Source organism: Xylocopa sonorina, chromosome 12 (genome assembly GCF_050948175.1).
Source record: "Xylocopa sonorina isolate GNS202 chromosome 12, iyXylSono1_principal, whole genome shotgun sequence".
NCBI lineage: Eukaryota > Metazoa > Arthropoda > Insecta > Hymenoptera > Apidae > Xylocopa > Xylocopa sonorina.
Genome location: NC_135204.1, coordinates 3311209 through 3326088, shown reverse-complemented (window position 1 = coordinate 3326088; position 14880 = coordinate 3311209). Strand labels below are relative to the sequence as shown.

Here is a 14880-nt window from a genome sequence, read left to right as displayed (position 1 = left end):
TTTTACACAGGATACCCGAATTATTATATGTATTGTTGTAAATGAAATAATATTATGAATTATTAGTTTAAATTTTATATGCACATAATATATGAAATACTTTAAACCAATTGTAAGGTTATATAGCAGAATCACTATTTATTAAAAAATAAATTAAATATTATCATACTTACAATCTTGCTTGCAAATATGACAGTACAAAAATATAAGAAACAATTGTGAAGTATCGATTTAGTATACTTGTATTAATACATATTGTTCGATATGTATCGTAAAAACATATTGCATGAAATTGATATTTCTTAAAATGGTCAATACCACGCGTTACTTTAGCCCATCAAAGCTAATTATGCATAATCCGTGTATCTAACAAAGAATACGTATCAATCTTCAATGAGATAAGTAAATAAAGTCTTCTTTGTATGAAACAAAGATGTTTCTCTGGATAATTAATGATTACGGTTGATTGGATGTTACAACATATTTTTTTTTATGAAATTTAAAAAAGTAATTGCTAAATATTGTTATCAAATTAGATACACGAAAGTGTATGATGTGCATCCATAAAAAAAATGGTTTAACGTTTTTGATACGTTAGTCTACAATTTAAAATAGCAAACCCAATATATTTCAAAAATTATTTCGTCATACGAGTATGTAATGTGTAATTCATTGCAAAATATGTCTGGTCCAATGTGAAAAGTGATCAGTTTGCCTGTATAATTAGTATATTTCTACAATACACACGTAAACCTGTTATATTGTACAAGATTATTAAAATTCAAGCATAATCTATGGTTCCATGAACGAGAATATTAAAGTAGTCATTTTATCGACTAAATAATGATTAAATTAAAGACATAATTAATAAATTACATACAGATGAATTATATTATTTCGCCAAATACCATTACGTGAAAATTATTGCGTAAATTATTTTACATTCCTTTTAAATATTTCAAATTCCCTGCGAGATCGCGCTGAAATTCATTTGCCGACGTAGTTTTATTAGTAGGAGGTTCTTTGTTAATCCAGTATGTTTTATTTCACAAAAGAAAGGTAAAATATTATGAAATGTTCTTTAAATCTTTCGCGAATAAATGATTCTGAAATAATATTATACTTTAAAGATACGAATTATCTTGTATAATCAGTCTTCATTCAAATATCTGTATTTATTTAAAAAGTTTATACTAAAATTATGTAAATTTATGTTGTGTGTATGTGTGTTATAAGGAAATTTCGAATTTTGGCATAATGGATTACAAAGTATTGATTTAATAAAATGTTGAAATATATTTAAAAAAATACTGAAATTGTTAAATATGATGCAATATTTTGAAAGTACAAAGTAAATAATTTTAGTGAACAAAATATTTATTTAATTCCTTCATAACGTCACTAATTTTATAGCAAAGAATGAGTAATTATCACTTTCAACATAAAAATTTGATATTGAGCCAGTTTATTATGAAGAAAATAAAATTACAGTCTAAAAGAAAACAAACTCATATACTTTTTTGATAATTTAAAAAATTCCATGTGAAAGGAGGAACTAAAGTTATAAAAGATAATAGTTATTTTCAATTGAAGTAATTTTATTCCGAATTACTCTTCGTATATGGTATGAAACATTTCCAAAAGGAAACGGAATAATTTGAAATGAAATATGGTTAGCAGCACGTTATCTGATATTTATAAACGAGAGATCTTTCGCGTGAAAACCGTTACAGAGGAATTAGTTTTTCCTGCTGCATCGTAAAGTTATAAAACGTTGTTATAAAAATGCACAGTTTAAAAGCGTTGTAACTTCATATTATAAATAAGTGAACTTTTTTAATTCCACGAAAGTTACGCCTAGCTTGCCCCGCGCAACACCATTTTTTTAGCAGCTTCAACCAATCCTAATATTTTCAAAATTTCGTGCACGCATCATACAGTAAATTGATCCTTCAAATTTTTGAAAAAAACTCAAGAAGTAGTTTCATCCAACATAAAAAATTATTCTATTTTTAAAAACTAATTCTTCAAATTTTTTAAAAAAATTTAATCAACTAGTTTATCCAACTTAAAAAAGAGTTATTCTGTTTTAAAAGGTATACGAATATTTCTGCGACTGACACGTACACATAAATATATCTCCAGTTGAATCACATACGACATTTGAAAATGAAAACGTATGTACTTCCATCGTAGAAAATGGACGTCTCATATATTACGACCCAAAAGTTAGCAATCTTCGGTACCGCGAACCCTAACTGTCATAAATATTTCCTCAAGACTGCTGTGTCCACCGACAGAAGTAAACAGAAAACTCGTGGGATCGACAAAAGCTTCCAGTTAATAAAAAGATGATCCCACTTCTTCTGTACCAGGGGCCGCCATAATCCAACAATACGTCAACTGTCACAATTCAGCAAAATATATCCTCTTTTGCTCAAACAACTCCGTAACGACCAACACCTTCCAGTATCTCGTGTCGAGACGAACAAAAGAATCGCGCGATTTTCTCAGCCACGGATTTTCTTAAATCTGAAATTGTTCGACGGCGAAAGTTCGTTGTCCGCGGTACAAAGCTCGTCGAATCGACGCCGGGAACAATAGCAAATCAGTACCTATTAATTTCTCCGGTCCTTTCGTAGGCTGCTCGTTTGTCACTGTCAGACGATACTATTAAGCCAGGTGCCGCTGCGTGCCGTTTGATCGCGAAAATTATTGCGGCTGCATGTGGAATTGTCACGGAACAAGTTACCGCTGGTGGAACGCCGCCTTTTGTCGTGGCAGCTACCGCTGCCTTTGGATTCCTGGACGTGTGCCCGTTGCTGATCAGAAATAAGTTGTTCGTAACGCGAAAACCGACAATTGCGTCGCATTAGCGGTAATAAAGAACCGATTGAGTAATTCGCGCGAAGAGATTCGTGGAAATTATTACTTCGTTCAATTCGTTGGCTATGTACTTATTAGGTGCACCATATACTTTGCGTTTCGCTGAACCGTATTACTTGCGAGTTATCGAGTTTCACGTGACACTTTATGATGCGATACATGTATAATAAAATAATAGTCTTGAACGAATAAAACGTATGTAAATGATATTCACAATTGTTATTTATTAACAGAAAGTTTGTTATTGTTACACATTTAAAACTAAAATGGGTACTCTTTTGCTGATAAAAAGCATTAGCGAGAGACGTTGGCAATATCGATTGATCGTTTGTGTTAATATCGCAAGAGTCGTTCAACGGAATCACAATCTCACATTACTTACTTTTCAGAATGTTAATCGAAAATATTTAGGTATAACAGGTTAGAATTGTTATATGCTTCGATTTTCGTGGAATGTTACATATTTTTTTTCGTTTGACTATACCTTTTAAGAAATATTTAAATTATTTATTCCATTGCAATTGTAAAAAGTAAAAAATTCACGTACGTCATTAGGAACGAAGCAAAAACAGTTCGTTATATCTGCATAAGGGAATCAGAAGCCTTTCCATAGTATTTCAAATGCGAATTTCTTTTTTTTCGAATTTTTAATATTTTTAATCGTGTTCATGCAAATTATTTTTATCATTCGTAGGAACACGGTGAATAAATATGCCAAGGTTGTTAGTACAGCTTCAGAACAGGTTGCTCCTCATGCAAGAGATTAAAATATATACAACGAATTATTTTCATACAATGAGTGATCAAATTATTACGACCAGAAAGAAAAATTTGTTTTTTCTTAGTATATAGATACGTAATTTTACTAGAGTCTGATATGTTCGCGGCAGTGCTTTGCTTAATCAGTGTACAGAAAGATTTGCACTCTAATCAGAAGCTACCAATTTGTTCCATCACTGATCTTTCCTATATTTGACTTAATATTGCCGATTAATGTTTGTTTTTGGTGATATGTGTCTTTCGAAAAAAATGTTGATATATATTTAAGTAATTGTTGACTCAAAAAGTGTCTTAATGAAATAGTAATGTATGTACAGTTTATTTTCAATTGAAAAATTAAAAGTTAAAAATTATTGTTATATATTATTATTAAGAACATATTTGGAAAAAGAAAAGATATAATTATTAGCATACTTTTAATCATACTTTTCGTAAAACTCCGATTGAGTGGAAAATTTTGAGTCGTTTGTAATAATTTGATCATCCATTGTATACTGTTTTCCGTACGAAAGAAATGTGTTTGAAAATTCATTAAATATATCCACATGCATTTAGACGTTTTTGCTTAACAAATTTCGTCGTATTCACTTTTATTATTTTCGACAATTATATATATATACAGCAAATCAAATTATCCATCTATAAGTTAATTTGTATATATAAGCAATTTGTGTTGTTCGAAGAGACAGAAAGAGAGAGAAAAGCGAATGTCGTTCGGTGAAATTCATTAACCACTAACAGCTGTTACCATACAACTGTATGTGTATTTCTTTAATCAATTTTCAAAGTCGATTATCTCTCTCAAAATTGACCAGGGATGAAAATATTTGATTTTGCAATTTTTGTATATAATAGTACAAATCATTCAAGCTCTGCTGATTACGGTTAACATGATACAGTTCCCAATAAAATTGCAAACAGTGTACTTTTTAAGTCTGTAGAAAAATCGTAAGTCGTCGAATGTAATTTGTAGAACTAAAATGTTTTTATAAAATTAAACATACGACCAAGTAAAGTAATTATTAAAGTCAATTTTAAAGCAAAATTACTTACGTCGAACTTCATGTATAATGGAACACAAGAACCCAGTTATGAAAAATTCTGTAAAGCAGTAGACTTGATTCTTTAAAGAAAAACTGGAATGCAATTAATATGCAAATTTTTTATCCACAAATTCTTTATTATATATACTGCTAATCACCATTGTACAATTTACTGCTAAAGAGATAGAGATAGAGAGAGGTAGAAAGGGAGAGATAGAGAGATAGAGAGAGAAAAGAGAGAGAGAGAGAGAGAGAGAAATCGCTCGTTTTTCTGATACTTTTGTTTAAGTAACGAATAAATTAATGAATCAACACGCACACAAATTATGTCTTTAGTTTCTTTGGTTCCATACTGGACTCGAGTTTTCAGTTTCAAATATGCAGGGTGTGACCGCAATGACGGTGCAATTGGTCATGAAATGATTCCTTATGCAAAAATAAGCCGAATACATGGAATTCATTTTGTTTCATTGCGTGTTTCATTTGCAATTAAATCGACGTTCAAAAGATTATCTATGGTATATCATCACATTTTTATTAATTGAAAAGTGTTAATAAAGTAAAGTAAGCAATCATACTTACACAAACATAATTCAATAATTGTAGTAATATTTCCAACAATTTCTCCCTTAATGAAATGAAAATAACACTTAACTACCTAACACCATGTACATTTCCCACGTTCATTGTCAGAATAATGTTAAGTTGGTATTAAACATGTCAGTTTTATTTTGTAACTTGACAATATGTTTCTTTGTTGTAAAGTAATAATAAAAACGACAACTTAGGTTGAAACAAAACTATAATACCTTGAGTATGATTAATAAGCCAAATCTATCAAAATACCCATAAAATGAATAATCAAGAATACAAAATAATACAAAGTATGACATTCATAACATCACAAATTGTTCGATAACTCCTCACAGATATTTAGCGATTTAAAAAATTCAAACTTCTACGAAGCTCAAAATTCCTTTGATATTTCCGACTTATTTTTGCCCGAGGAAGCCCTTAATTATATCTTTATTGCGGTAACACCTTGCGCGACGGTGCATCTTAAGGTTAAATACAGACAATTTCTCTATACGACTTACACTAATTATATTTCCACTAATACCTATCATGAGTACATGGAACATTTCCTATCGAATCGAACCTTTCATCTACGAATTTAATGGGAATCGTATCGATCGGTACAGAAGAGCAAAGTCCCGCGATGGATTTTTTAACCCTCCGGGTGTCATTCGAGTACAGAGCTCTCCGCGTTACGTCCGATCGGTCGAAAGAATCTGACGCTTCTCCCCGTGCCCCTTAAACTACGATATCAACATCGCTCGTTAAGGCCAAACGGTCTAAAGTGTGCGCGTTCCGTTTCGTTTCGCGAAACAGCAGTGGCAAGCGATGCTACTGGGAAAAGAACGTGGCAGCCATCCAACTTGGCAGGCATTCGGTGTCTCCGTTAATTACGAGAATGATCCACACAGATCCTTGACTATCAGAAACGCTAAGCGTTCTCTGGATCGCGTCGAGTCCAACTTGCGTCGTACTAAACATTCATTTACACGTTGTCGAGTCTTCACGAGATTCCTCCCTACCCCTACCCCCCTCCCCTCCACTTTTCTCTGTTCCATCGTAAAACAAGAGGAGGACAGCACAATTCGCGATTCCTCGAGGCTCGCGTAGCAGCGAGCCAGGCTAAACGTCGTCGTTTCGAAGAAGAAACACCATCGAAGGACAGTTTCATTCGCGTAGTCTTGTGTACGATCGAAGACGTCTACGCGTCTCGCGTGTATACCTATGATACAAAAAGGGAAAGAGAAAGAGGGCCGGTTCGCTGTTTTGGATACACTGTAGAACTACGTATTCTTGAGTTAGAGGTGATTCGCACCAATTAAAACAATCCAGACATCCAGGGAGAGCAGAAGTAGTCAGATGTAAATCCGCGATCTCACCGAGTACTCGCTAGGAAGTCTATTCGATGGCCTCCGGCCTACCCGACCTTTCGTCGCGGATCGGTTAAGGGCAAGATCGAGGGTGATATATAAAGGGTTCGGGGTGATTGCTGCCGGTTGGGACAATGCCTCCTTCCTCGCCGTTGATCCCGTTCCTTCTTTCCATTTTTGCGTCTGTACGGTTGCATCAAGGAAATTGTAATGTTCGCTTGCGTTCTTAGTGGAAGGCTCCGTGATCGGCCAGTCACCTCGCGAACGTGCCGGCATGTAGGAGCAACAGAAGCAACGCGAGTGTCCTCGTTGCCGCGCCGCTGTTGCTCGAGTTTCCGTGCTGCATCGCCGCCGGATGCTCACCTGAAACAACCAGTAAACTGGGTATTACGCCACGAATCAAACCGTAAAAGTTACTTTGGAAACACCCTGTTTTTATCACTAAAATTAACTTTGATTATTCGGAAGTCTAGCGTTGTAAGTTTCGGGGTGACGCTGTTGTCGATTTAGAGGAAAATATGGTTGCCATCAAAGATGGAAAAAAGGAAGTATACATGAACTGTAATACTTTAGTTTCTGAATATTTCATTATTTTTTTTATCATTTATTGATACGAAGCAAATTGGTATATTATTCAGTATGTTTTTGTGCATTACGTAGACAGATTTATTCTTCTTCTTTGTCTGGTAGTTTAATATGGTATACTGTATTTAGATTTTGTTGTACAGTTGTTGGAATTTGTAAAAGAGAATGTAATAATTTGGACTATATCTTCGTTTTAAGGAAGACATTGAAACGTATAAATTGTGTGAATCAAATGGGAAAATGTAATTCGTACATTTGAGATAATATATATGTAGTTATTCAGCGTAAAAGTTCCATTACTTTCAAGCTGTACCACTTTTGTAAAATTTTGTCACAAACATGACTTTTGAAATTAAAGACAAGTTAAGAAATACGTAACAAGAGGTTACTTTTTTAAATATTTTGTATTTTGAGAATGAAAAAAGTTATCGTTTATTTCTGTAGTAATTATATGCAAAAATTTTTAATTAAAAAACTTTTTTGAATGGAGAAAAGAAGCAATTCTGGAAATGAAAATGAAGGATGATATGAGAGAAATGAAAGTATTATATGAATTACGTTTTTGAGAAACAGTAGGATTAATTAAGAGAATTTCATGCAAGTTTGATTTTTAATGAAACTTTTTGAAATTTGGATAAAATTATGAAAGAAAATCATTGTTACATTTTGACCACAAAGAGTGGGTCTAGTCTTGAAATAAAAGCGTGATCCATATTACTATTTTCAACCTTAACATTTTTGTACTTTAAATTATTCTATAATATTCTACCTTGATTCATAATGTAAATGCAACTACAAGGAAAATTAACATGGAGGGGTAAAAAAACGATTTTACTATTCCCAGAGTGAATGAAATAAAAGGGCAGATGGCAACGCTTAAGTATCGTGGGATTATAATTCATATGGAAAATATTTCGTACGCATAATTAGATATTCATATTAATGGTAACTTTAAAAATGAATTTTCCTATCTTTCATGAAGTTTTAAACAAATTTTTATTAGCGAATTACTGACTCTATAATATTATTCAATTTAACTTTTAAACTATCAAAATGTTAAGTTCATTGGTTCTTTGTAATTTAAAAAAATTTTGTACAATTTTTCGTGCAATATGTACATGTAAAAAGTTTTTATATGTGCAGTATATTTATAATACTTTTTAAACAATATCTATCATTTTGTTTCCTTTGGAATAATTTGTTATAATTTTCAGAATAGGTATACCTGATAAATTTAATGTCTACGACACGCATGGTATGGCGAAGTCATAAAATTGAATACTCCCCGAAGTTTATTTTGCAACGTTGAAACCAATGAATCGATGGAAGTCTAACACGATAAAAATCCCAAACTCCAAACAAAGCATCGTGAAGTACACGTCGACTGTGGTTAAGTGCCTATCGAAAAACTGTTGAATGTTGCTTACTACTCCATGAGTCATTGCAATGCTGGTATTTGATACTTCAATTGATGCTCTCGCTGTATCGTGGAATATATTGCGAATTTGTACTTTTAGATTATCTGATCTATTTTTTTTTCAACAACGTTAGTAATCAAGTGTGGATATAATTCGAAAAACTACTGAATCAATCCTTATGTAACCCTACTTGTACGTATGAACTTTCAATATGACGCCAAACTTAAAATTATTTTATTGTCACAGAGTTATAAATGAACAAATTCGTTCGTACATTTATAATTTTTTATAAAAAGAAATTAATGCAGTAAATTGTGTTTTTAAGTTGATACAGTCATTAACACTGACTATCTTGTACATGCTTGGCATTTTATTTACCAAATATTAACGATCATTTTCAAATAATCAAAAGTATTTTACATACCAAAGACAATTCTGCAATATTTACAAAGCATTGGTTATCCAGTAAAATAAAATATTAGTACTGTCATGCGATTCCTACTTTTATTGTTAAAAGTGATTCAGTAGTGAATAATTCTCCAACAGATTTGAACTTTCTCTTTATTTAAAATCATTTTAATTTAAAAAAATTAAACATATATGCCAGTATACCTGAAGAAATTAGTGATTAAGATTAAAATACTAATTATTTTTGAAAATCATGATACAGGGAGTAATTTGTATTCATGGTCGGTAGGACTGAAATTGCTAAATATCGGGAAGAAAAGAACGTGAACGTACCACCGTACATTTTATTCCTGCGGTGGTTTACATAAGAGTTTCATTAAACAGCGCTCGGCTCCGTTCTCGATCTATACTCCGTCGGCTGTTCATCGTGTCTTACCCCGTTCCTCACGTTTATGTGTTTCTGGGTTTATACTTGGAACGGCCCGAGGCGACGACACGGCATTTCTGTCACGTGTGCATTCTTGCCCGTTAAATGCACCGGGAACGGCGTAGAATGCAGAGAAAATCGGCTACCGGGGAGTAAGCCGACTGAATTGTTCGAGGATGACAAATATACGGGCGTTCTACACAAGCGTGCACGTGCACGTGCACGTTATCAATTTGAGAGCGGCTACGCTCCAGTTTACGATGGATACCGCGGCCAATTTTTGGGCCGGACTTGTTATAGAGGCGCGTTGTTATCGCAGTCACCGACCAGGGGCGCTGCGAGCACTAGTGCGTATATAGAGTACGTGCACGCGCGTTGCGTGGAAATCGAATTTTCCACGATTTCAATTGGAAGTTACGTGCTTCTATATTGTCGAGAGGAAATTCTCACGCGCGGATAACAACGTGAAAGTATGGTTCGTTCCGCTGCCGCATCGTAGACGACGGTTTTATGCCAACAGTGTCGGAAGAAATAGAGACTACGGTAACAAGCATTCGAAGAATTGGTAACATTGACCTACCATCTCGTATCTTTCGAATATTCGAAGGAACAAAGATATGTGACTTTTACTCATTTATTTGTTTATTAAAATTACGCGGATCTTGAATAAATAACGGAGTTTCGTACGTTTGTTTACGCAAGAACGTAAATAAATAACAAATATCAATTTGAAACGTTTATGAAGAATTAACGAGGACACATTGAAATGTACTGAATTTATTTTAATATTTACATTTATATTTTGTCGATATTTGACTTGGCGTAAATCAAATAATATTCATTATCTTTACAATTTTTAGCGGTAACTTTATGCATTTAATAAATGATACACTCACTTTAAAGAACTATATTAATTTTTTTTAATATTGCAAATTTGAGAAGTTAATGTGCATATATGTCCAAGAAAGACTTTTATGACCATAGCTGTAGTTTTAGTCACGTTGTGCCACATTAAGTAACTACTCGTGTTGAAATTAGTGCAGCGTTTGCATTTATTCCAGGAATTAAAGTTTTTTCCCAAGTCTTTTAGAAATAAAAGTTTTAACAATGTATTTCACTTTTTCATAATAATATACTTACGTTTGGCATTTTAAAAGAGATGTCGGATTGGTTTTCATTGTATTAAATTTGTATTTTGGATATTTATATTAATTTAATCATATTTCATTATTTAAGCGAGACTATTTTAAATTGGTAGATTGATATACAGGGTATTATCAATGTACAATGCGCTAGAACATGATTTCTCATGTAAATATAAATTGGAAATGTGAAATAAGATTTTATCGTACCAAATTTGCTTTCGCGAAAAACGATCTTAAAAGTCTGTTAAATGTATATATATATTTATTAAATTGCAAGTTTTAAGTCGGTTATAAAGATAGATATTGCCCTTAACTGTTATTATCTTTATTACTATCAACTTAAACTATTAATCTCTTTCACTTTGTATTCGTTTCAAATTAATTAAAAAATAAGGAGAAGGTTATTAATTTAAAAAATTGAATAAGTACCAGCGATGACAGGAAACAGATAATGAGATTTCCCGCGTTTATAAATGCAAATAGGAGCAGAGACAGGCCTGTCACCATGAAACGAACAATTAATACACGTGTACTTGACAGATTTCCAAAATCACTTTTCTCGAACGCAGCTTCGTACGTAAAAACTTTATTTTCTGCAGGTTCCATATTCTTTTACACGAGAAATCATCCGTTACTCACAATTGTATCACGATCGATGACAAATGGCTCAAAAGTAACCAATAACATCATTTAAATTGCATAATACATTTCTCACGAATACCTTAATATCTTAAAGAATTTATATCAAATCAATAACTTTTTGCAATTATACTGTTTGAAGATGATAGATATTAAAAGAAATCTTATGCTATATATTAAATGTACAAATTAAATCTATAAACTTTAATCAAAATATTGTTTCTTTATTAAAAAAAAAAGAGTTATATTTAAATCTTAAAAATATAAAAGGAAATCAAAAGAAGAATAATAATTTTAAATCGATGGCAATCTTTAATGCGTCTTTTGGATACTCTTCACTCTTTTGACCTGTAAATGGACCAGGTCATATTTGAACGACCGGGATGGGTCATAATACAGTGGAGTTTGATCCACTGAATAAGTTGCATCAGAGGGAGGTTTTAACTTCAAAGAATAAGGCTGTATCATAACCTCTCTGTTTGCCATTCGAGCTGAATACGTTCGGAATTTATCAGCGTGACTTTTCAATTTTTTCTAGCTAATATAAAGGAATGGCAATCGATTACTGGCTAACTTTGCCTCGGAAAGCGAGTTCAGTTTAAGAATTTTCATTGAACAACCGCTTAACCCCTTCGCTGTTCAGTCTTTCGCTTAACTGAAATCTTTTTAATTAAACAGTTCTACATCGTCATATATAAATGAAAGTTTATGAATTATAATAAATGCTCTTCAACTTAAACGAATCATATCTGTTGGTCTTGGAATATTTTTTGAAATACGAAAAGAATACTACTTCTTATACTTTGCCTTTCAGTGTCAGAGAGATGTTTGTGTGAGATGAAATAAAACGAATATTAGAAGTAATGCAATTCAGTTTGAAACATCGTTTTCAAGAAAAGCGATTTTGAATCTGAAAGCCGGTGTCACGCGCGTGCCTGCACCCAGTCACTTAGGATTTCATCGTACGTCGTTGAAAGTAAGATTTCATCGTACGTAGGCGAACTGTTCTATAGATTTTTGCCATTACTGTGCACTCGATGGATATTCAAATTTATTTTTCTGAAAAATGGAATTTTAAACAGAATTTTGTTATCTTTGAATTTCACGTTACTTTAGTTTCTGAAGTCATTCCTTGTAGCTGAATGTTTATAGTACCATATTCCTTGGAACTGTATCCATAAAATAAATTATTTTAGCAAATGGAGAGTTAACATTAACGTTGTTAATAGATTATTAATTGTCATCCAGGCGTAACCAAAAATTACATTAACAATTTGTACCGAACTGATATTGAAAATCGTATCATAAAATTTATAGAAGTCTTGTTTCTAACTACAAGACTTATTAATTATTATTTGAACTAATTAACATAACACGCGTATAAGATTCGATGTTTATACGAATTATTCTAAAATAACCTATGGTAATTCTGGTGTACTCTTGTTATACCGCATAGCAGCATGGTACAAATACGATTTAAAAAAATTGAAAACTTATTTCCATATCTCTACGAGAGACGAGACATAGCAAAACAAATATAAGCTCAGTTTATACGTATTATGTAGGAACTCTATGTACTGTGTCTAAGTACTTCCAGATTTCATTTGTAAAGTAATGGGCTGTATGCATAAGCTTAGCAGGTTACGAGAAATCTAAACAATTATACTAATTAATAAAATTTGAATTGCTTACTAATGTACATACCATGCAAAAGTATTATTGTCCATTTAGATTGTATAAGTTGCTTTCTAAAAATCGTCGAATTACCAATGGCTTAAATTAATTGCAAAAATAACAAAAAGAAGAAAAAAAAACCAGTTGCTCGAAAATATTAAAACTCTTTAATAATTAATTACTTGCAATCGTTAGCCTTACATAGAATAATTTTAACTTGTGATGAAACATTTTTCTAATTAAATATCCACTCTCTCAAAAATTTAAACTACTCTCTATCATAGCACTTAGTTACGATAAATATCCATCAATCGCAACTATCAATTTACGTATAGGTATACCTATGGCAAGATTGTACATACAATTTGAAGTTTTCGTGCAATAGCGGAACAGCACCGGTCGGTAAACCGAATTTACCAGGCACAGACAGGGTTAGCAGCAAAATTCGAGTCGGTTATACGAAGTGCTGGGCAGAAAATTCGAATATCCGTTGCAGCATCCACCGCCGCAGGGGTTACTGATTTCTCCCGCGAACACCTCTACGATTTCACCGGATGCTTACCTTGGGTTGGAATATATTTTTTCCCCCGAGCACGCCACGGCGACCCGGTCTAATTTACGGTGTGCAATTCAACGAACGATCGCGGTGCCCGCAAGAAGCACTCATTTTTCAGTGAGAACGGCCATCAGCATTTCCCAGGAAAAAGTAGCGAAATGGTGGCGACGGAGTGGGGACGTGTTCGGCCCGTTGCAAATATATTGGCAACAAGAACGGACAGCGTTCTCCCTTGACGTTGACTAAATCGATTTTAATTCCATTCGTTAACGATACCACCCTTCGCGGTTCCTGGTACAAGCTGAAGTGTTTCTCGTTTTTCATCCGAACGGGTTACACGGTACGTTCAATGAATTAACGTGGCGTCGGTCAGTGGTGTCGTTCTAGCCGGGAGTAAATTGTTTATACGAATTGCAGGGATTTCGAGGTATTTCTTGAGGGCAAATTGAATGCGACTGAAATACTGCGTTAATTTTGTTTATTTCAAGTGTATGCGTTATTTCTGGTAATAGAGAAATTAAATTATAGGAATATGTGGTACTGAGAAGTTTCTGTATAAGCGAAAATGTTAATTGAAATTATTAAAGTTGTAATTGGGGTCTGTGGTTTTCATTAAAAACTCGTTAATATAGACAGTGAAATGAACTTTTTTATAAAGGCAGAAATTGTTGCTTGAAATTGCCTTAGAAATCGTCCCTTTGACGTTGCCTGTCGAGTATCAAAGTACACTTCATATATTTGTTGGAAGAGAACGATAATAACTAAGAACAATAATGTATCGTAACTTGCTAGAAATAAAATAATAGACGAATGTTAAAATAGCATTACGCATTAGTCATTAATATATAGGCAATAATATATGCGGGGACGCCATTGCGGAGTTGTTACGCGAAATAGAAGAATGAAAGACTCAGAGGATGATGATGATTTGCTTATATCGACGCAAGAGGAACTTATTTTGAAACCTTTTTATGTGTTGTGCCGATTTGATCAGTAAATGTTTTTTAATCGACTCACTCAGAAGTATCAGATGTATTTAAATTGTGTATGAAAAGTTTTTGGGAAGCTATATGTTTAAAGTGCTTTAACCGTTGTGTTTATATCGTCCACTTACACTCTTAAGCCATCAAACAAAACTTTGAAAGAAGATTATCTTCTCCCTTACTGAATGCTACCTATATTAGTATAAAACTGATAAAAAATTCAAAACTTTTTATACCCCATAAGAAGAAGAGTTCGTTTCACTTGTTGAACATTGCTATTGATTCACTGGGGACATCTATACCGTAGATAAAAGCGTAGTTCGCAACGAGAAAGCGCTAAGTTTATGCATACAATATAAGAAAATTTAGGTCAAGTACACTAACTTTATC

The 14880-nt window shown here is 33.0% G+C and overlaps 1 protein-coding gene across 3 annotated transcripts in view; it reads right to left on the bottom strand.

The window, feature by feature from the left end:
- Positions 1–6770: 6770 nt before the first annotated feature.
- Positions 6771–14880, bottom strand: part of LOC143429657 (transmembrane and immunoglobulin domain-containing protein 1) — a 353770-nt gene continuing 345660 nt past the window's right edge. For 2 of the 3 annotated variants that reach the window (XM_076905332.1, XM_076905333.1), the window contains exon 6: positions 6771–7018. In XM_076905332.1, the coding sequence (XP_076761447.1) occupies positions 6909–7018 (110 nt within the window). In that variant the 3' untranslated portion in view covers positions 6771–6908. The remainder of the gene's footprint in view (positions 7019–14880) is intronic. The other variant, XM_076905334.1, reaches the window with a different exon arrangement.